General features: G+C 43.9%; 4 protein-coding genes across 4 annotated transcripts; 3 read left to right on the top strand and 1 right to left on the bottom strand.

Moving 5' to 3' along the window:
- The first annotated feature begins 1249 nt into the window (after nucleotides 1-1249).
- Nucleotides 1250-5417, top strand: LOC133927473 (signal peptide peptidase-like 5). The gene is made up of 14 exons (XM_062373965.1): nucleotides 1250-1459; nucleotides 2055-2213; nucleotides 2308-2419; nucleotides 2601-2720; nucleotides 2883-3034; nucleotides 3119-3301; nucleotides 3631-3665; nucleotides 3786-3942; nucleotides 4055-4108; nucleotides 4220-4312; nucleotides 4398-4540; nucleotides 4640-4710; nucleotides 4815-4898; nucleotides 5027-5417. The coding sequence occupies exons 1-14, from the start codon at nucleotides 1328-1330 to the stop codon at nucleotides 5131-5133; spliced, it is 1602 nt and encodes a 533-aa protein (XP_062229949.1). The 5' UTR covers nucleotides 1250-1327; the 3' UTR covers nucleotides 5134-5417.
- Nucleotides 5418-7900: 2483 nt separating this feature from the next.
- On the top strand, nucleotides 7901-10796 carry LOC133927471 (ADP,ATP carrier protein ER-ANT1). Its single transcript, XM_062373963.1, has 4 exons — nucleotides 7901-8361; nucleotides 8979-9347; nucleotides 9436-10498; nucleotides 10715-10796. The coding sequence occupies exons 1-3, from the start codon at nucleotides 8056-8058 to the stop codon at nucleotides 9751-9753; spliced, it is 993 nt and encodes a 330-aa protein (XP_062229947.1). The 5' UTR covers nucleotides 7901-8055; the 3' UTR covers nucleotides 9754-10498; nucleotides 10715-10796.
- On the top strand, nucleotides 10361-12846 carry LOC133927472 (V-type proton ATPase subunit F). The gene is made up of 4 exons (XM_062373964.1): nucleotides 10361-10498; nucleotides 10715-10796; nucleotides 11667-11749; nucleotides 12417-12846. Exons 1-4 carry the CDS (start codon nucleotides 10436-10438, stop codon nucleotides 12579-12581), a joined length of 393 nt encoding a protein of 130 aa, XP_062229948.1. The 5' UTR covers nucleotides 10361-10435; the 3' UTR covers nucleotides 12582-12846.
- Nucleotides 12847-15218: 2372 nt separating this feature from the next.
- Nucleotides 15219-17800, bottom strand: LOC133927470 (clathrin light chain 2-like). Its single transcript, XM_062373962.1, has 3 exons — nucleotides 17379-17800; nucleotides 16073-16226; nucleotides 15219-15964 (listed from the first exon to the last, which is right to left on the bottom strand). The coding sequence occupies exons 1-3, from the start codon at nucleotides 17681-17683 to the stop codon at nucleotides 15527-15529; spliced, it is 897 nt and encodes a 298-aa protein (XP_062229946.1). The 5' UTR covers nucleotides 17684-17800; the 3' UTR covers nucleotides 15219-15526.
- Nucleotides 17801-21098: the final 3298 nt, after the last annotated feature.

The following is a 21098-nucleotide window of genomic DNA, read 5'->3' as shown; positions in this document are numbered from 1 at the left end:
TGTTCTCTAAGAAGGTTGTTTGCCACAATTTTGATTTTTTGCGAGGCGACCAACATCCGTGCATTACAGGTGAATCATCTTGAATCAATGCCCAAATATTACCGTCATAGCCACTCTAACTCAACACCAGTTGAGAAAATGGTGGATTTAGTACATTCGATGGATAAGGATATCAGAAACTATGGCCTTTCAGAGGTGGTTGAATCATATGATTATTCTTGTGATCACTTAAGAGATGCTAGAGAGGAGATATTAGTCGATGTGGAGCAATAATATCTAGATGTGTTTATATCTTTGAATGTGGAGCAGCAGGCTGGGTTCTATGAAATCATGGATCACATGAACAACAACAAAAGCCAAATTTCTTTGTCGATGGTCCAAGAGGCACATGGAAGATGTACCCATACAAGGAACTGCTTGCTAGAGTGGGTTCACTAGGCCTGATAGTCATTGCAACTGCAACATCTCGTATAGTAGCGTTGATCATGCCCAGTGGACGCATCGCACACCATATATTCAAAATTTCGATTAAGCTTGGTCAAAACAGCATGTGCAAAGTGGTATTGCAGAATTTCTTCATAGAGCGTCTTGGAGGAAGCATAATTTTTTTTATCTCCCTTAGATGACATTTCACTTTGTTTCAAGTTCACTAAGAAACAATTCTCAATCCGTCTGAGTTTTACAATGACCATAAATAAAGCGTAGTGACAAATCATTCTAAATATTGGTATTTACCTTTCTGAGCCTATTTTCTCTCATGGTTAGTTTTATGTTGTATTATTAAGGAGCGTGTTAAGGTAGATGACTTAGATTTTGGCCAAGAAAAATAAAAGCATAGAAAGGCAAAAAAAAAAACATTATATACAAAGGCATCTTGAAGCGGTGAATCAATTTTGTTCTTCTTTCATGCAACTTCCCTCTCTGCATATCTACTATAAACCCTCGTTGTATATCTATTTTTAGAGCTAGCATTATCTATTTTCATATCAGAGTGTAGCGTTTACTTGGCAATTGTCACTTTGGTCGTCAGGTTACTTTTCATATCAGAGTCCAAAACTAAATAAAAAAGATTAATAGCACACCAATCAAGCAAGCCTACTAAATAATATCAAATCAAATCAAAAAAGGCAAGAAACCAAAAAGGTCAGGTAAATTCATGAGGCGGATGGACTGGGCTGGGCTGGATTGGACCGGACCCAACCCAAACCCAAAGCCCAACCCAAGCCAAGCGAGTCAACCCCTCCCACTCCACCTCCGATCCAAGGCTCCAACCAACCAACCCTGTCGTCCCTTCCGTCGGCGAGGGTTGGACTCGGCCACTTGGGAGATGTTGGCCGCCGCGGCGGTCCTGGCGCTGCTGATGGCGTCCGCGCTGTCGGGGGCTGCGGCCGGTGGCGACATCGTCCACCACGACGACGAGGCCCCCAAGATCCCCGGATGCTCCAACGATTTCGTCCTGGTTCGTTGCAGGGTTTCTTTTCCTCCTGTATCATCATCTTCTCTGCTTCTCTCCTCCTGGCTTCTTTCTTTACGGAAGAGAATTATTAGTATTTGCTGGACTGCCCAGCAGTAGTTCACTTCAGTCTGGCTTTCCATTTCGCCGCGAATTGAATCCATCCGTGCTGAATCCCATTCTTGCTGCTGGATGGATTGCATCAGTTTCCCAACCATGATGGATTAGTTAGAGAATAGAGATCACCATGCATGTAGTCCTTTTCACCTGATAATGCAATTTTTTGCTTTAGCCCCCCTATCAGCTATTCGCCTCCTTCCTGCTAGCCAGGCCCAGGCTTCAATGTTACTAAACACTGCTACGCTCCCATAGGTTGTTCAATTCATAAGAGGTAAGGGTAATCCTACTTCTACTTCTACTTTGAATCACTGATTGCCCAATGATTTCATCACCAACGCCTTCTTCCAATGGGTGGACACCTTAATTAGCTGCTTCGAATGTGTGGACACTGCCATGCTTTGATTTTCATCTAGCTAGCTTGTCCTATCACATTTCTTTCTGCTATTATTCTCCCCAACCATCTCCCTGTTAATAATGTAAGGTAAAAGTGCAAAGTTGGGTCAGCGGCAAAGAGGATGACGAGTTTGTTGGTGTTGGTGCTCGCTTTGGTCCCAAAATCGTCTCCAAGGAAAAGCACGCAAACCGAATTAAACTCACTCTGGCAGACCCTATTGAGAGCTGCTCTCCTTTGAAACACAAGGTTTATCTTCTGGAACATGAAGTTACAGCTATTCCTATTTTTCTCTCCCCCAACTTCTGTGTGCCAGCAGTTGAAAGCTTCACTTTTGTTCTAGGTTTCTGGAGATGTTATATTAGTTCAAAGGGGCAAGTGCAAATTCACAAAAAAAGCAAAGTTTGCTGAAGCTGCAGGTGCTTCTGGTATAATAATCATAAACCATGTCCACGGTACGTTGTCTCCCTATTTTTGACTTATGGCATTGCTTCTTGTAAAATTTTACATATGACCCTAGCCATGTTCCCTCAACAACAACACCTATTACTTTTTTAGGGAATTAAACCAAACACCTTGTATCACTATTCGAGGAATGTTTGATTTCACTTATTATATCATGCATCTACCCTGCAGAACTGTACAAGATGGTCTGTGAAAAGAACGAAACAGATCTTGATATACATATACCTTCAGTTCTCCTGCCAAAAGATGCAGGTGACACTTTACGTACACTTCTTACGAGTGGTAACGCAGGTAAACCGTTAACTCTTCGTTGTCACCAACATTTCAATTTTTCGTGTGGAACATGAGGGTGTCCACTTTTGTTACCTAGCCTTTCTTTCACTTTTATGTGAACTTGGATTTTGGTTATTTGCTCTACCTGAAATAGCTTACTGAGATATCCTCGTCTCTTAGTTTCTGTGCAGCTGTACTCTCCAGACCGTCCTGTAGTCGATACAGCAGAGGTGTTTCTATGGCTTATGGCCGTTGGTACAGTCCTTGGTGCTTCATACTGGTCAGCGTGGAGTGCTAGAGAAGCAGTTATTGAACAAGAGAAGCTCCTGAAGGTTCTGATCACTAATGCCATGTCACTTCGCTCTAATATAGCTACGACTTAAAATGATATACTGACAAATGCACTAATTATAAAGGATGGCCATGAAAGCCTACTGAATGTTGAGGATGGAGGTTCTAGTGGCATTGTAGATATCAATGTGGCATCGGCGATAATGTTTGTGGTGGTTGCATCATGCTTCTTAATGATGCTTTACAAGCTGATGTCTTATTGGTTTGTGGAGCTACTGGTGGTAATCTTCTGCATCGGTGGTGTAGAGGTGCAATTCTATCTAATTTGCAGTTTTACTTTCAGAAACATAATTACAAAATATTTGTTGTTGCTTAAATAGTAAATCATATCAGTTGCTCCGAGTCTCTTTCTTTCGTTTTCTTTTTTCTTTTTCTTTTTAAGAAACTTGAGGGGAAAGCTCCCCTACTCCGAGTCTCTATTTCATGGTACAAGTACCGTAAAATGGCCTAGCAGGATGGTGTGCAACTATTACACTGAGCCAACAATGTTTTGCCAGTTGATTGCGATGGAAGCTGCTGTTTTAGTTAATCCCTTACTGCTATTCCTTTCTTGAACTAAAGCCTTTTGTTTGTGCAGGGTCTGCAAACATGCTTGGTGGCTCTGTTATCAAGGTACAATGGATTTGCTTGGGAGTTTGTTTGAATCAAGCATTCTGTTCAAAAACTTCTCCAGCCAACCTGAGTTTTTCTTTTCCTCTTAAAACAAATATTATTGACTAAAATATCTCTCAGATGGTTTAAACCTGCTGCGGAATCTTTTGTGAAAGTACCGTTCGTTGGAGCTGTTTCACATCTTACTCTGGCAATTTGCCCATTTTGCATTGTATTTGCTGTTCTGTGGGCTGTTTACCGCCAAAAGCCCTATGCTTGGATTGGGCAAGATATTCTTGTGAGTGCAACTATCTGCAGTTTTTTTTTTCTTTTGCGGAGAACTAATTGTAGTATTCAATGTCTCCCATTGTGATTGTCACATCAACTGATTTCAGACTCTGTACTTTCAGGGTATTGCACTGATAGTTACTGTCATCCAAATTGTCAGAGTACCTAACGTCAAGGTAATCTAGCTGCTCTTGATTTTTAACTTTCTGCATGCTGTTGAGCTTTGCTACTGGTTTTCTTGATAACTGTTGAGGTATGGGTTTTGTTTACCTTCTGGCCATGATCAGGTGGGTTCAGTTCTTCTCAGCTGCGCCTTCTTGTATGACATCTTCTGGGTATTCGTCTCCAAGACGTGGTTTCATGAGAGTGTGATGATTGTGGTAAGTATCGTGAAGGGGTATTCTGATGTTTAGCGGCAATGGTGTCCAGGCTTTGCTGGTTATACATGTCGGTTTCTTCTCATAGGTTGCCCGTGGTGATAAGACTGATGAAGATGGTGTGCCCATGTTGCTAAAAATCCCACGAATGTTTGATCCATGGGGTGGATACAGCGTCATTGGCTTTGGTGATATCCTTCTCCCTGGGCTGTTAGTTGCTTTTGCACTTAGGTAAGTCTGCTAAATGTTTGGTTATTCTTTCATGTGAGTTTTGCCTTTCTAATTTGTTTATTTAGTTGAGCACACTGTTTTCTTTTGATTATTGCTCAGATATGATTTTGCTGCCAAGAAGAGATTTCAGTCTGGTTACTTCTTGTGGTCAATGGTGGCCTATGGTTCTGGTAAGTTTAGCTCACTGCGAATCCACACAACAGGCAGTTGTGTGCTGCAGATTGAGCCACGATTTTCGTGACATTAACTGGCTATGCTTTTCTGGCGATATCAGGACTTCTTACCACATATGTTGCGCTGAACCTGATGGATGGGCATGGCCAACCTGCCCTTCTTTACATCGTGCCCTTCACGCTCGGTGAGGATCTATCTATCTCGATCAATGTATTGGCTGGACTGGAGCAGACTCTGTAGTGTATGCAGATGATGTCCAATGGAAGGGGCCATAGCAAGTAAAGCTTAACACTTGTGTGTGTTTTGTTGTAGGCACGTTGATAGCGCTTGGGTTTAAGAGAGGGGAGCTGCGAAACCTGTGGTTCAAGGGAGAGCCAGAGAGAGTATGCACGCATACTCTCTCTTCTTCCTCAAATTAGCAGCAGGGTTCGACGGCCCCAAATTAGCAGGGAGCATGCCTTCTCTAACTTCTCTTCTTCCCCTGTAATAATGTATCCTCAATCCTCATTACTCTATTTGTAGGGTGAGTAGTAATTAAGAGTGTCTTCCGTTGCTGCCAGTAAGTAATTCCTACTAGTATCCTCAATGCTCATGGCCAGCTAGAACACAAGAGTGACTTTACTGATTCGTAAATTACATTATATTGGTGAAAATATGTACTATACTGTATCCTTAATTATTAGCATATAATGGTTTAGTGTGATATGCTGCTGCAATATTGAGTTCAGCTGCCTCCCCTCCTGTAAGTCAATACGAGTCTGACAAAAACAAAATTCCACAAAAATTGAGAGTATATATGCATGATCAATTGATGGATCAATGTTAAATAAAAAGAAAAGGAAAGGAAAATAATTGAAATTCATGCAGCTAAATATGCTTGCTTCTCTCGCTCTGTCCCTCATGTCAATTGGAGTCACGTACCATGGATCAAGCTAAGTCATTAGCAGTGATAGACCAGAGAGCCTCCACTCTTGCCGGCGTAGAAAGGCGTCGACGTTGGTGCCAGCCTTGCCGCCGTCGACGCCGCAGGCAGGTTGACGCTCTTCTCTGCGGGCAACACGCTCTCGCGCGTGCAGCGGCCGGTGACGCCTCATGTCGAGCACTCGTGCGTCCTCCTCGCTGCCTTGACGCCGCTCGTGCGCAGGCTAAGCGTCGTCACGTCCTCCACGGGTGGCGACGGAGAAGGATTCTTGGCCGCTTGCGGTTGACGAAGAACTAAACATCTTATACCCTATGAATTTATAGGAGAGTCATGGAAGGCTCCTAGTTGCGACGACACATACGATGAGCTCAAGTGTCCGTGACTCTTCAGCTTTCAATAAGGTACAACAAGTGTTAAGGTTTATAATCATGATGGCAGAGCAGACTAACAATCATCTAATCAAATCAACTGCCCTATCAAGTCCAATTCATTAAATGCGCATCCAGGGCACATGTGGGTGCTCGTGCTCGTGCTCGTGTGTATGTATTGTGAGGAGGGAGCCTTGCATTTGCATGTGAAGGAAAGGAAGGAGGAGGAGAGCAAATTGGTTTTGCCTCCCGATGAAAAGATCAGAGAGAGGACAGAGAACTAGGGAGAGAGAGACATGGGGCAATGGCGGCAGAGAGATGAGAGAGGACTTTTGGGCTGCTCATGTGGAAAGATCAGAGCGAGAGCTCAGAGGTGTGAGAGAGTGGAGAAAAATCTTTAGGGGAGAGAGAGAGAGTGAGAGTGAGATATGACGGAGAACATGAATGACAATTCAATGTATGAGATGGAATTTGTAATTGGAGGTACCATAATTCAAATAAATGTATTTGAATTTGAACTAAGATGGGATAATTCAAAATGAATTTGAATTGGAAACAAATTTGCGAAAATATCAAACTGGAAAGTATTTGAATATAACTCGAATGATTCGAATTGCATTCAATAATACAAAATCAGTGATGATTTGAATGAATCGGGATTTAAGATAGTATTTAGGATAAATTCAAAAAGGACTGTTTGAATTTGGATTAGAAATTGAGTTTGGCATTAATTCAAATAAGGATATTTGAATTAGGAAAAAGATTTCAGACTTGAAGCCTCGGAATTTGAGAGGGGTTTGAATTCAAAATAATTGAATTCCATTTGGATTTGAGCTGAAAAGAATCTAATAATCAGATTTGGAATTGAGAGAGGTTCAATTTCAAAACATCACTCAAAGAACCATAAAAACATTTAAACCAAAATGCACATGATCCATTTATTGCTATGATTAATTTAGAAATTAATTTGGTGCTCTCTGAAATACTTAGCCAAAATAATATATTTGAATACACATATAAGTATATACATATTTAAATATATATTTCCTTGATTTTATACTAGTTTAATAATTAGAAAAAAAATAATTTGAAGTGAATTTTACTATATTTTTATATGGTAAAATTCAGGGTGTTACAGTGGGGATACCACTATTTTATTTTGGCTTTTTAAAATTTAACACCTAACACTATAGGTGAGCGCGGTTGAGCCAATGCCAACTAACCAAGTGGAAGTTTGCTACGCTAGGGTGAAGCTGCTAATGGTATTAGTTAGTGTATTGTCGTATATATGAAGCATCTCAACTCAAACTTTTCAACAACCATTGGCTCATGTCATACGCTCTAATATTGGTGTTTTAACACCCTCACTTTCTCACCAGCATCGCCAACAAATCTAACTTCCTCAAGAAACAAGGTTTACGGAGGAGGCATAACACTAAGAGTAATGCTAGTCTCTAGGGAGCTATACACCTACCTTTCTGCTCCAATAAAGTAGGGTATGTCATCCTAACATCTACAATCTTATCAAATTTAGAGTCGGTCATCCTCTGCGTCTCAGCAAAGGAAGTACAAATCCCCCATTACTAACAATACATCTAATAGTTCATGCTAACAATGAGGAGCATTGCATATGAAGATAACCATAATAAAAGAACGAGATTGCAAACAACAACTAGAACAAATCAATCTTTATTAAGTATATAATTATTGACAATTAGTAAAATTGATTATACAAATACTTATTTAAAGTAGAGATACATATTCATCAATTAAACGTATGGAGAGGAGGGTACGAGATTTTATACCTCGCTGGGATCTAGTAACCAGTGGTTGGCATGCATGGCTGGATCTAATCCAAATCGGCTTGAATCGACCGAATATATCTCGCTCAACTCCGATCCTTGGAATATTGCCACCGCCGGGGCTGGGAATGGGGATGGGAATGGGAATCCCACCGGCAGCCGCCAGGCACCAACGAAACGTTTCCCATTCATAATCCCTCCGAAAGGAGGGGATCCGACCACGCCGGCCGGGAGAGGGAGACGGGAGTGATGGCCGCGCCGGCGGGACCGAACAAGCGGAAGGATGAGGAGAGCCTGAGGAGGTCGCCGGCGAGTGTGGCTGCAGCGGACTTCGCCATGGGCGGCGCGGCCGCGGCGGTGGCCAAGACGGGGGCCGCGCCGCTGGAGCGCGTCAAGCTGCTGCTGCAGAACCAGGGCGAGATGCTGCGGCGGGGCTACCTCACGCGTCCCTACAAGGGCATCGCCGACGCCTTCGCCCGCGTCCTCCGCGAGGAGGGAGCCGCCGCGCTCTGGCGCGGCAACCAGGCCAATGTCATCCGCTACTTCCCCACCCAGGTGAGGTCCCCTCCCTCCTTTGCGGCTTCGATTTCCTGTAGCACACATGGCCTCAGTTGGCCACGACTCTTAAGGCTGCCATCTTTTCCTCACCACAGTATTGCAATCCCAATTCGTCAACTAACACTGTCATCCCAATAATCTGATCGCTTATGTTATGTACTTATGGAGGAGTTCCTATCCATTTCAAAACATTATCATACACATGAATTGGGCCACCCAGTTGTGGTGCTCATATGAAAAAACAAGACTCGACATTTGCATCCGTATGTTCTTGGATGTTCTGATGCACACCACATTGCAAATGCATACGCTTTCTTTTTTTTTTTGTGGGGGGGGGGGGGTGTTGATGAATCAAGCCTCCTCCAAGATGGTAGAGGAACATTAAGGCCGCATGCTCGCATGATGATGTGCTGATAGTTGTCACTGCAGAACAAACTTGTGCCTCTGATTTCTGCAGATTCTCTGTAATAGCTAAGAGTGGCAACTGTGTTTCATTATCAACTATCAAACGTGGCACTCAGAAGATGTATATACCCTCAACTCTTTGAAGTGATGAATGAATCTGTTTTCATGAATAAATAAATGAAAATTCATTCATGCTCTTTACTGTACAGGCTTTTAACTTTGCATTCAAGGGCTACTTCAAGAGCTTCTTTGGCTACGAAATGGAGAAAGATGGAAAGTGGAAGTTGTTAGCTGGAAATGTAGCCTCTGGCAGTGCTGCAGGAGCTACGACGTCACTGCTGCTATACCATCTGGATTATGCACGAACAAGGCTAGCTACTGATGCAATTGAATCCAGGGGAAACAAACGTCAGTTCAGGGGGCTGCTGGATGTCTACAAGAAGGCGCTTACAGCTGATGGTATTCCTGGACTGTATCGAGGTTTCAGTGTGTCTATTGTGGGCATCACGTTATACCGGGGTCTCTATTTTGGCATCTATGACACCATGAAGCCTCTTGTTCTAGTTGGGCCATTGGAGGTAATTCCATTCCCGTGACATAGTAATCCCAGTGAGGTTCCAGCTAAATCACTACAACACCCTTAATTTCTGATGGTTGCTATTCTAGGGAAATTTCTTCGCCAGCTTTGCCTTGGGCTGGGCAATAACCACATTCTCCGGGGTCTGCGCCTATCCATTTGACACAGTCCGTCGTAGGATGATGTTAACATCAGGGCAGCCATTCAAATACAGGAACGGCTTCCATGCAGTAAAACAGATAGTTTCCACTGAAGGGTTCTTCACACTATTCAGGGGTGTTGGTGCAAATATTCTGTCTGGAATGGCCGGCGCTGGAGTTCTCTCCGGGTACGACCAGCTCCAACGGTTTGCAAGCCGGCATGGTCAGAATTTTGAGCGCAAGATGAAAGAGGCATTGAAACGATGAGCATATGCATGCAGATCCTTGGTTGAAGGTTGGATCATTCAGATGGGATTAGAACTCCTGGGCCAGCAGAATTAATGGAACTGAAAAAAAGACCCCGAAAGTTAATGGGGGACAAAAATTCCAGGAGGTGAATGGTGAATCTCCCAAGGACAGGAGATGGAGTCATGCGACAAAATATAGTTCTGAATACGGAATACCTTCCGTGATATGTAGACCTGACCCGATCGTTGAAGTGTGAATATATATATATATATAGATGTGCACTGTCAATGTAAACTGTAAATAATACACTTGAAATTGCTTCTCTCTCTATACCTGGTTGTGAGTGATATTTGCATGTGGAGTTCACAGGCAGGCAGTTTGCTGGCCTGGTCATTACAGACTGGTAGTATTGTGATTTTGATTTTGTGTGTGTTTCAGGCCATGTATGGCAAGCAAGAGCTGTCAGTCGGTCACTGAGAGGTGGGCCAAGCCAACCATGGGCCTGGCCCACCTGTCAGTCTTACGGCCTTCCCCTCGGTGGAGGGGAGGGAGGTCGTCGTCTTCTCCTCCTCCTTGGGGCCGGGGCCAGATCTTCGTATTCCAATTCCAATTCCAGTCTGCGCTGCGCACGTCGGAGGGAATTCGATCCGATCTCCGCTTGCGCTGCTGCGTTAAATTCAAGGGTTTGCATCCGCGAGCCATGGCGGGGAGGGCCAACATCCCCACCAACAACTCCGCGCTCATCGCCATCATCGCCGACGAGGTAACCCACCCTGCCTCCGTTCCCCCGGGGTGTAGCGTAGGGGGGATCGACGAGGCTCGTGCTCCCGGCCCCCGGGGTGTAGCTGGGTTTCTCGGATCCAGGGGAGCGTAGAGAAGGTTTCTGGATTTGGGGATTCCTATCAACCGTGACTTCTTCCTCTCTCCTTTTTTTTACATGGAATGGAATGGAATGGAAACGCATGTTTTATCCTTGCAGGACACTGTAACTGGCTTCTTGATGGCTGGAGTTGGCAATGTTGATCTTCGCAAGAAAACCAACTACCTTCTCGTCGATAACAGTAAGTAAATACCTTCAACTTGTCCACAATAACAATACTGTTAAGGCCAAATTGCTCCCATAGCTCTCGAATCCAAGGGGTTTGCTCCCACGCCATTAGTTTTTGCACGATTTCTCTCTTAGCACTGGACTTGATACCACAATTGAAGGGCCCCTTGAATCCAGTGCTATGAGAGCAACTTTTCCTATTGTTAATTCGTTCGTAACGGTCAGCATAAGAGCCGTATAATTCATATAGTACTAGTGCAATATTGTCAATTGTGTTGCTCAGCAATCATAGCTACCCCTTAGATTCTACTGGTACTGGATGTCGCATCCGAGGAAGCAGATACTGAACTACTGATCAAAATAACTTCTCAAAAATCTGGAACTATGTAAAGAACATGCTGTTGTTGCAGTATTCATGAACATGTACAACACCATTATCTGTTCATTCCTTTCCCACACTAGTTTTGTAGCACTGTCCAAAAAGGCCCTTGTTATGCATTTTTTGGTAATGGATGTTACAGACTTACAGTGTGTGGCACTGTGACCACATGTCATGTTTTTCTATTCCTGCTGCATTTGGGTGTTAAATGTAATTCTCTTGGACCAAGGCAGGAGAATTTTAGTAGGAGATATCTAAGCTTCTGTTCTACTACTGGTTTTCTGAGTCATGAATTACTGGTTTCCTCAGTCATGAGCCTTCATCTATTTTAGTAGACAACCTTGAAGTCACTTTTAGCTCATAAGCTTATTCATGAAGCTAATGCCCCGGTCATTATTTCGTTCTGGAGTGCTTGTTAGTTGTGCTGTCTATTATTTCATACTTTTATTACACTGCTGATCCTTAGGACTCAAAATCAACACTGTTTGTTGTGCCATGCCACAGAAACAACGGTGAAACAGATTGAGGATGCATTTAAAGAGTTTACTGCGAGGGAGGATATTGCCATTGTGCTCATCAGCCAATATGTAAGCGAACCATCACATGCCGATATTATTTGGGTACCCTGAAGAGATTGATGCATCGCTAGTTCAAAATCCTGTAATTATATCATTCTAAACAACAGAAAAAGGGAGGTAGGAGGTCAGGAGTCCTTTTTTTTAGGGTTGAGTCAATCCTGTTTAGTTTGTTTGGCTACCTTCTGCTGCTGTAAACAAAATAGGTGAGTTTGCTGAAAATTGAAAAGCCGTACTGTAATTGATTGCTTTAGCTGCACATGAAGAATGGAGTATCTAATTCTAAAGAAGACTTTTCAAACTCTTGCCAGTATGTTGTTCACAGGTATAGAATTCGCTAACTCAGTTAGAAAATATGCTTATTAGCCTTTGTTACCTGCACCTTAATTTACAGAAACATATCTTGCAGCTCTTTTAATTCAAGCTATGCTTTTAGTGCAAGTTCATTAGTGCCAACTGCTGGACAAATTACTGTTGGATACTCTCATTATGCATAAGCGTGAATATGATAAAACAGTCTAAAGCCATTATGAACATCATGAACCACAGTACCAGATACCTAATAGGAACCTCGTAAGTTGTATCCCTGCAGGTGTGCATGGAACAGCTTAGATCCAGCGAATGGCTAGTAGTGGATAAGTGCTTACATGTCTTTGTTGTATGTCTCTGCCTCTGACAGATTGCAAACATGATAAGATTTCTGGTGGATAGCTACAACAAGCCGGTCCCTTCTATTCTGGAGATCCCATCCAAGGATCATCCATATGATCCAGCACACGACTCAGTCCTCTCCCGTGTGAAGTATCTGTTCTCTGCTGAATCAGTGGCGTCTGAAAGGCGATGAAGGGCACCCTCTATCTACTGTAGGAGGAGGGGCATGTGTTTGTGTTATTGTGTAACCTGTTATATCCATTTGTATTTAAAAGTTGCACTTACCATGCGGTTGTGAAGCGCGGGACAGCAAGCAGCGTGAATAAGGAGTTTACAAATAATTGGGTTGGACCAACCAACTAGTAACTGGTTTTGAAAGATTGAAATGTTGTTTGCTGAAGCTGTTGCTTGTGTTTAGAGGATAATATTAATATGTAGTGTGATCAATTTCATCATAACCTGTGTGGTGGCATAGTATAGTAGCCTGAGCTATTTCTGTTAAGAAGGAATGTTGGTAAGTTGGTAACCAACTAACTAAAGCTCTGATCTGATCGATCCCTTTGGGAAATGAAATGGCACCAGATCAGATTTCGATCCCAATTTGCTGGAATCGATCCAGCTAGGCAAATGGATTTCTCTTGTTGTGCAGTCCCTATGATTTATTATGCTCTTGCTCTTGTTGGGGATCAGAGATCAGATCAGATTACTCCATCCATCCTCATGCTGCTCCAATGCAACCTAGAGTTTTAACTGAAAAACTGTGCCGAAGAATCAAAATGTAGCACCACCTCACCGATAGGAGAACCTCCTTTACATGAATGAATTACTCTACTCTACTTGGTGCCTTTACCTCCTCATACACATAGTTACTTTTGGTTCATCATGTTCATACTCTGATTGATTTGATGTACAATTCCTTCTTTCTCCTTTCTATTGCACATTTTAATCTCTCCCTCTAATTATACCATATGCAGTAGGAGGAGGGCCCTTTCCTACTATGTTGTTCATTCCAGGATTTATGAGTGCTGATCATTGACCAATTAAATATGCAATACATCAGGTTCCTGCACAAAATCTATAAATGCACTGCACTGTATGATATACAATATGGCAGTAGGTTGCTATCGCGGTTTGTCGTTTCTTGTCTCTATCTATCTATGCATGATTGCATCACGTACTAAACGGCCTTGTTGGATTCTTTTGGAAATCAAATCTGGTATAGAATGCTTGCATGCTTCCTGCGTGAATGTTGTGATGTGTGAATCCAACTTTTTCTTTGGTGCGGCTTTGTCACATTACAAATTCAGTTGCACAGCTCCTCTGACCTTGTCGTCAATATGAGTTTGACTCCTCTGACAGTCCTTGCAGTGACTGATATCGTACTTGGTTCATCCTGTTTACAGTGGTCGACGTAGCAGAATCAACATGAGATGAACTCGTCCTTGGCTGCGAGGCACTGGTGCTTGTCGAGTTCTGGTCTGGGTGCCATCTCAGATCTGGCGAAAGCATACAGTGGCAGGCTGCGGTGCCTCAAGCTCAACAGTGACGAGAACCAGGATGTTGCGACGAGGCACGGCATCAGAAGCATCCCTACCATCTTGATATTCGAGAATGGGAAACAAGTTGAGGATGCCGGTTGAGTTTGTTGAGGACCACTCATTCATTTTTTTTAATTGTGCCTTTCCCTAATATTTAAGATTATTAAATCAAGAATTGGAACGTCCCTAAACTATAAAAAATGTCTGTCCTTGTCAAAAATACTAAGCAAGTGACACAATTAAACTTAGGAAATATAGAACAGAATGAAAGCTACATGCACACACATGCCTCAAGAAAATAGAGACAAAAAAGTAATAATATGGTTCTTTTAATAGTGGGGTGGCTCCATGTAATTACATCTCTAATGCAATTATTTTATGAAATCAAGACCAATCTGCTAGGAAAGCTCCACTGATCCTGCCCCCATCTTATTGTAGTATTGCGCTTGCGCACATGTTGTGCTTGTTGGAGTTGTGCGGTTTAGCATGAACCTAATTAAATATTCGTGTTGTTTCCTCGTTCAGTCTTGTCCTCTGGTAAACAGTTGTTGCAATATGTCTCTGTGTTCATCTCATTTCCTTTGTCTGCATGGCCCGTTTACCTAGATAGTGCTGTTGTAATATCAAAGATTAGATTACATTTGTTATTGACTGACTATTTGAGTTTCTAGGGCACAAAATTCCACAAAGTCAAATGACAGGAAGTAAAACAAGAGTAAGTAGATGTTTGTTGTTCCTCTTTTACCCAAAATCAAAGCAACTACAATTCCAACATCCAAAGTGCTAAGAGCACCACAACTTGTTATAGTTGATGAAAATGATGCTCATATTCTTGTATTCTTGTATCTAGCTTCCTGGACCGTGGAGCACGCAGAAAAGCTCCGCTGTTGGGCAAGAGTGGCGACTAATCTTCAGTTTGAGCTCTCCGTGGAGGAGGTATGTGGAAAGAAGCCTTGCTGATTTGTACAGCAGTGCATCTGCAATCTCTTCATCAACCCTGGCCATCATGCAATGCAATGTAGTGTTGTTGGGTTGGGCGTCCAGGACAGCATCGCACAGGCGATTCAGCTGGTCCCTCAAGGAGGAGGAGGAGAGGGAGGCTTGGTGGGGATGGAGGAACAAACAGCCATCTCCATCCGCAACAGCAAGCAGAGAACAACCAGCACCAGAGGCAGCAACAAATCATCATCCAACTCCAACCAGATACCAGATACCAGATACCAGATACCAGATAGCAGAGCAACCAATAAATCAACAGCAAGCTTTAGCAAATATAAGGAAAGTACCTCCACTTGAGACGAAAAAAACACAGAATATATGCCGCAGCGGATAGCATACAACCAGTTCCACACAAGGAAATCCCAAACACAAACACGTCCTCCCCGGCCCCCTAATACAGACAGACAGCCTCCTTTACCTTATTATTATCAGGATCAGGATATACATCCCCTCCCTCTCTACAAAATGCAATAACAATATGCAATCCAATCAAGGTCCACAGCATTCCCTTAACAAATACACACTACGTGTCTGACGCCACCTCCTCTGCAGTGACATATCCTCCTACCGCAAATGATTAGCTCAGCACTCTCCTTCTCATTCAGGCAACTGAGACCGGCTCAGTTGCCGGTGCTGCTGCTTCTTCTGCTGGTGCCGCTGCCGCTGCCACCGCCTTCTCCATCTCAGGGACAGTGCCATTGGCAGCTGCCACCGGCTTAGCTCCATCCTTTCCAGCCACAGCTGCCACTGGCTTAGCTCCATCCTTTCCAGCCGCAGCAGGCGGGGGAGGTGGCTTCATGTGTGGCGGGGGAGTGTGCTTCAGCTTCAGCAATATCTGGCGCATCCGTGACATGTCCGTGGCCTTCCCAGGCTTTGGGCCCTGGACCACAACGATCCCAGGCTTCTTCTCCTTCTCCTTATCTTTCCTCGCCCCTCTCTTCTCAATGTTTGCAATCTCGTGTGGGATAAGTTCTGATATCGCTTTCCAGTACTGCTTATCTGCACCAGCATGGAACTTCTCCTGGTTGGCTAGGAAAAGCTGGCAACAACAAGTAAAATTGCAGAGAGAAAAAGAGCCATCAGGTTTTCATCTCATGAGACAGAGAGAGAATATGCAGGGTCCTGATCTCAAGAAAGTACCACCTACCTTCTCCCTTTCACGGTTTTGGTCCTTGCTTGTCTCAACATTGAGCTTTCGCTTCTCAACAAAAGCTTTCTTAAATTCTTCAGCATCAAGGATGATTTGGCTCCTCTGCTCCTTCTCCTCCTCCTCCTTTTTCTCAAGGAGGATTGCATTTTGACTGTCGAGAGTTGGTGTTACCATATACTTTATACATTGATAGATAGAGGACAACGATCAACAAAAATACCAGCAACTTTTATCTAGCAATCACCTAAGAGCAGGTCCCTTAAGGAACAGTAGTGTTCTAATTGAAGATATACAACGTAAGATACAGCGATCTACGTGAAGATATTCCGTGTCTGTGGCTAGGAACTTAGAATAGTGAGCAGATAAATAGCACACAGCAAGGGGCAAATAACACCAACAACATGGCTTACTGCTAGCAAACGTAAATTGAAACATGCTACTGTTCTATCCCAAGGTAGAATATTGATGCTCTAGTCCGTTAGGTAAATTATAAATAACAATACAATATTTCTGAGACAAATAACTGTTTCGTGGGCATGATAAGCTCCTAACTTCCTGTCAGCAAAAAGAAAATCTAATAATAATAGGACCAAACCACGCACAGACAATCAAGCTTATGGTTTCGTAAAGCAGCGCTATAACTCCAATTTATCCGCGTGTTATGATAACCAGTTGTTAGAATAAACTCAAACTAGATTGCATTAGCCCATTTTAGCATGCCTAACTCAAAGTAATTGCAAGATGAAGTTGCAGCAGGTAGAGTTATGATGCAAAATGCTGCAGCAGTTCCACCCAAGTTACTTTTACATCTACTCTAGAAATGCAGAAAATAGTTGTTGGATGCTTCTGCAGAATTCTGGCTCAACAAACTGCAACATGATGGTAAAATGAAATTATCATAGGGCATCCTGAGTGCAGTATTGTATAACAAATCCATGGAAACACTAATCTACTACTTTTGTGAGTCTGCAGTTTTGCTCTCGACAATTAGCATAGAATCCTAAAGGCATTTTCCCAATAAAACTGAGGCAAAGCGTTAGTCATGGGCGTGGATGGCAACATGTGCACTGAATTTTGAGCGGATTGGTCAGATCGCGTATGGAATCAAGGCTAACGCACGAAAGTAAATGCCATTGAAGTAGTCTATCTGATACAGTAGGTGATTAGGCCATATCATTGGTCAGCTCGTCAGATCCAGCCCTCTACGCAACTTGGCGCGTCGCGATCCGGCACGTAGATCTAGCAGCCAACGGGAGCGGATCTGAGCAGCAGAAGAAGGGGGAGAAGCAATCGAGGAGCTTACCGGCGCCACTCGCGGAGCAGGAATCCCTCCTCGCGCCCCATCTCGGTGGGCGGCGGGAGGATGGGCCCAGAGTCGGCGTCGGCGGGTGGCGCGCCGAAGGGGTCATCGTGGAGGCCGCCGTTGGCCTCGGGCATGCCGAAGGGGGAGGGTGCGTCGGAGCGGAAGGCGTAGGGGTCCGGGGAGGCAGGGAAGCCGTCCCCGGAGACGTGGACGTCGGCGGCCGAGCCGTCGAAGCGGAGGAAGGCGTCGTCGTGGAAGGGCGCAGCGGCGGGGGAGGAGGTGGGGGAGTCGAAGGCGGTGGCCATGGCTCGCTCAAAGCCTCGGGATCTGGATCCTGGAGGAGCAGAGCAGCTCTGTCGTGTAGGTGGTGGAATGGAATGGCGATGCGATGCGATGCCGGCTGGCCTGTTCTCTATAAAGCATAGCAGCCTGAGCCTGAGGAGAGGGGACGACTTAGAGCTCATGACCGTACTGCCCCTGGGAAATTGTTATTCGTATATTTTAAAATTTAAAATATTACAAATCTATGCACCCATTTTGAAATTTTGCAAAATTAGACTACTCTCGCCATCGGTGCACACGAAGTGAAGATCGCCCACTAAATGGGCGAGAGATTAAAAAACCGTTCTCTGATTGAACGATTTATCTTCTCGCCCATTCAGAACGCGAGTAAATGCTATGGTGGTTGGCTACCTTTCGCTGGTTAGGCGGGCGATTATTTGCCTCGCCCTATAAAAGGCCATGGGTAGCAGCCGGGAGATGCATTCCCTCACGTGTGAGGCTCGGTAGAGAGAAAAGAGAAAGGAGAGAAGGGGAGGGAAGGGAAGAAACAAAAGCAAAAGAATAGAAGGGGAGGGAAGTGGAGAGAAGGGGGATGAGAGGAGAGGATAAGCGGTGAAGTCCTAACATATTCGACCTTCGTTGGAGGTAAATAATCTAATTTGGGTATTTTATTTCACAAACCAGTTAGATTAGCTATAAGATCTAGTTTCAGATATTTGTTAGCTATCATATCTAGACTGTATTATTGTTAGAGCAAGGTTAGCAGATCTACTTTAGTGTTAGTGGTACTTTTAACAAATCTAGGTTTTTAAATAAGATAAAGTAATAATTAGACCTAGGATTTGATAGTTAGGATTAATTCTTTGAGGTATTTACGGTTATAGTATTTAAAGTATGTTTTTTATATACTATTATTTTAATCTATTCCTTAGGATTTAGTATTCTTTTCCAAATTTAGTTTTTTAGACCGAAATAATAGTATATTTTTTATTGTCAATCATGGGCAGGTATGCTAGACAAGTTATATTTCAAGATTTTTTCTGGAGAAGGGAATATTATTTGTGGTCTGAATGTGGTAGATTTACCAGGATTTCAGTCAGTGGATAAGGGTATAGCTAGAGCACGAGAAATGACTTTCGGAGGAGTGTACAGGTGGTTAGCGTGGGGTTTCAAAAAGGATCCCAAGAGCTAAAGATCAACGTTGTAATGAGGCGTTTGGTGAAGATTATTTATGGGAGTTGTTTCTAATAAATAGAACCTTAAGTTGGAAGAGGTACCTAGAGTGGTCAACTGAGCATAGTTGGCCACTTGTGTTACTTACTCAAGCTAGCTACATGCAGGGAGTTGGAGAATTGCATGTTGAACACGAAGATGAATCGAATACGGTTGTGGAGGATGACAAAATGGTGCTAGATGTGGTGCAAGAATAGGATGATGGGCAGACCTCATCTCCACCGATGCAACCAATAGGTGTGATTGATGATGTGAGAACTCATTCCAAATATAGTTGAACTGATAGAGTGAGAGGTGTTAGTATTAACCTTGACTTGTGTAGTTAGCATGTATGTCATGCAGGTCTATTAGCTAGTTGTTGTGTTAGTTCACGAATGTGCGTGTGTGAGTGCACAGGTTAGCAATGGCCAAGTCTCCAGGGACGAGCGTTTGTGGTGCTCGTGCGGTTGCCGCGTGTGGCGTGGGTGACATGGGTGCACGCGAGCTCGCTTGATGGCCGGGTCTTCAGGATCGTCTGGTGGCTGCATGCAAGGAGATCATGCTGAGTTTGTTGCTCGGGCGTGTGGACCAAGTTAGCTGCATGCAAGCGTGTGGAGCTGGAGACTTATGATCTGCGAACGTGGGTGCGTTCGTGCAGGCTCCTGATGTATCCATGTCATGCTATATAAGCTGTACTTCTTTTGGTTATTAAGTGAAAAAATAGAGGAGAAAAAGGGCGTTCGTCGCCACAAGTGTCTGTGCGCACCACTGTGTTTTCTTCCTGCGTCTGTTCCTCGCGTGAGTTGAGAGCAGAGCTCGGGTTTTTCCCAACAAGAGGGTCTGGAGTACCACCAAGCTGAAGAATATGACACCTTAGACGATAAGGATGGTGATCATGTGCCTATGGAGTGGAACAATCTTGATTTTGCAAATCTAGTCATTAGTGAAGGTTATCATGTGCCGTGGGAGTACACTGAAAATGATCTATGCCGAGGGGCTAGACACCCTAACATCCAGACTGTGACTGATGATGTGGTTCAATGGGCAGCATCTCTTCAAAAACAGTTCAAGGTTGTCAAATACAGCAAGAGGGAGTATGATGTGAAGTGCGTGAAGGATGGTTGCTTGTGGTGGGTGCACACCTTCAAAAGGAAGTGACTTGATTACTGAGAGTGCTTAATAGTGACAGAGCACACTTGTGAGTTGGAGGCTGGAGAAGTAGCATAGATTCATTGTGGTGCTGACGACGAATAAATTTTCTTGCGATCCTTGTCTCTGAAGTATTCAATAATTTTGATTCATCACTTTCATGCATTTGATGAGTCTTTCTGGTGCAGCTGACATAGACCCATGCACAGACGCATATAGTGTACCCCGACTTCACGACCCAGTTCGACGAGCTCATGGACGATGACTCTATGGCCTCTCTACGTTGTGCTTCCTGGATACAAAGTACTGGTTGACCAGGAGGCCCTGGTGTTCGACATCTACATCGAAGAGTACACGTTGCAACGGGTGATGCGTCGGTTCAATCTGCCACCATGACCTCCCACTACCCGTCATCCACACCGTGCCTGCCCACGTTCACATGTAAGTATTATGAATTGTTGTTTTCAATCTATATTCCCGCACCGTTACTCAGCTAATAGATAGTAACATCTTGCATGTTGACGCAACAGGGTACACTGCCAGATGTCATGTGCGCACGACGTATGGTGCAGTGGACAACGTCTCGGACGAGGTTGTCCTATGAGCACAGTGTCCCCATCAGACCCTCTCACACACTCAGCGGACCACACGAGAGCACGGAGCCGTAGGGTGCTGGGACCTGGGTCGCATAGGAGGATTGTCCTGAAATGGGGACAAATTTAGGGACTAGTTTGTCACGTCCCAAAATGTTAATCACGTAATTAATCATTCATAATCATCATGACAATGGTTTCTACACATTTATTTATTAAATTAAGTTTCAAATATGTTTCAAAAATATTTAGGAGATGGTCTAGAGCTCTTTAGGAAAGCCCTAGATACTTTGGAGAAGAAGAAGAATAGAAAAAGGAAAAAGATCGTTTCCATGGTTTGACTGGGATTCCCAGCGGTCTGATCGCCAGGTCAGCCACATGGGCTTGCCACGTGATCTTTCCGCGGTCCGACCGCCAGAGTTCAGAGGCTCGACTTAAGTGAGGCGATCACTCTCTCTTTTCTCTTTTCTCTCTCACTCCCTCT

Source organism: Phragmites australis, chromosome 8, assembly GCF_958298935.1.
Source record: "Phragmites australis chromosome 8, lpPhrAust1.1, whole genome shotgun sequence".
In the NCBI taxonomy this organism is placed as follows: Eukaryota; Viridiplantae; Streptophyta; class Magnoliopsida; order Poales; family Poaceae; genus Phragmites; species Phragmites australis.
Note: the sequence above shows the minus strand (reverse complement) of the source record. Positions and strands in the feature narration are given on the sequence as shown.

Excerpts from the sequence above, each read along its gene's own strand:
- LOC133927473 (XM_062373965.1), top strand. The coding sequence starts at position 1,328 with ATGTTGGCCGCCGCGGCGGTCCTGGCGCTGCTGATGGCGTCCGCGCTG. Across the intron at positions 4,109-4,219 it reads TCAGAGTACCTAACGTCAAG|GTGGGTTCAGTTCTTCTCAG; the intron begins GTAATCTAGCTG and ends GGCCATGATCAG. Across the intron at positions 4,711-4,814 it reads AATGGTGGCCTATGGTTCTG|GACTTCTTACCACATATGTT; the intron begins GTAAGTTTAGCT and ends TGGCGATATCAG.
- LOC133927471 (XM_062373963.1), top strand. The coding sequence starts at position 8,056 with ATGGCCGCGCCGGCGGGACCGAACAAGCGGAAGGATGAGGAGAGCCTG. Across the intron at positions 8,362-8,978 it reads TCCGCTACTTCCCCACCCAG|GCTTTTAACTTTGCATTCAA; the intron begins GTGAGGTCCCCT and ends TTTACTGTACAG. Across the intron at positions 9,348-9,435 it reads TTCTAGTTGGGCCATTGGAG|GGAAATTTCTTCGCCAGCTT; the intron begins GTAATTCCATTC and ends TTGCTATTCTAG.
- LOC133927472 (XM_062373964.1), top strand. The coding sequence starts at position 10,436 with ATGGCGGGGAGGGCCAACATCCCCACCAACAACTCCGCGCTCATCGCC. Across the intron at positions 10,499-10,714 it reads TCGCCATCATCGCCGACGAG|GACACTGTAACTGGCTTCTT; the intron begins GTAACCCACCCT and ends TTATCCTTGCAG. Across the intron at positions 10,797-11,666 it reads CTACCTTCTCGTCGATAACA|AAACAACGGTGAAACAGATT; the intron begins GTAAGTAAATAC and ends GCCATGCCACAG.
- LOC133927470 (XM_062373962.1), bottom strand. The coding sequence starts at position 17,683 with ATGGCCACCGCCTTCGACTCCCCCACCTCCTCCCCCGCCGCTGCGCCC. Across the intron at positions 16,227-17,378 it reads CTGCTCCGCGAGTGGCGCCG|TCAAAATGCAATCCTCCTTG; the intron begins GTAAGCTCCTCG and ends AACTCTCGACAG. Across the intron at positions 15,965-16,072 it reads AAAACCGTGAAAGGGAGAAG|CTTTTCCTAGCCAACCAGGA; the intron begins GTAGGTGGTACT and ends TGTTGTTGCCAG.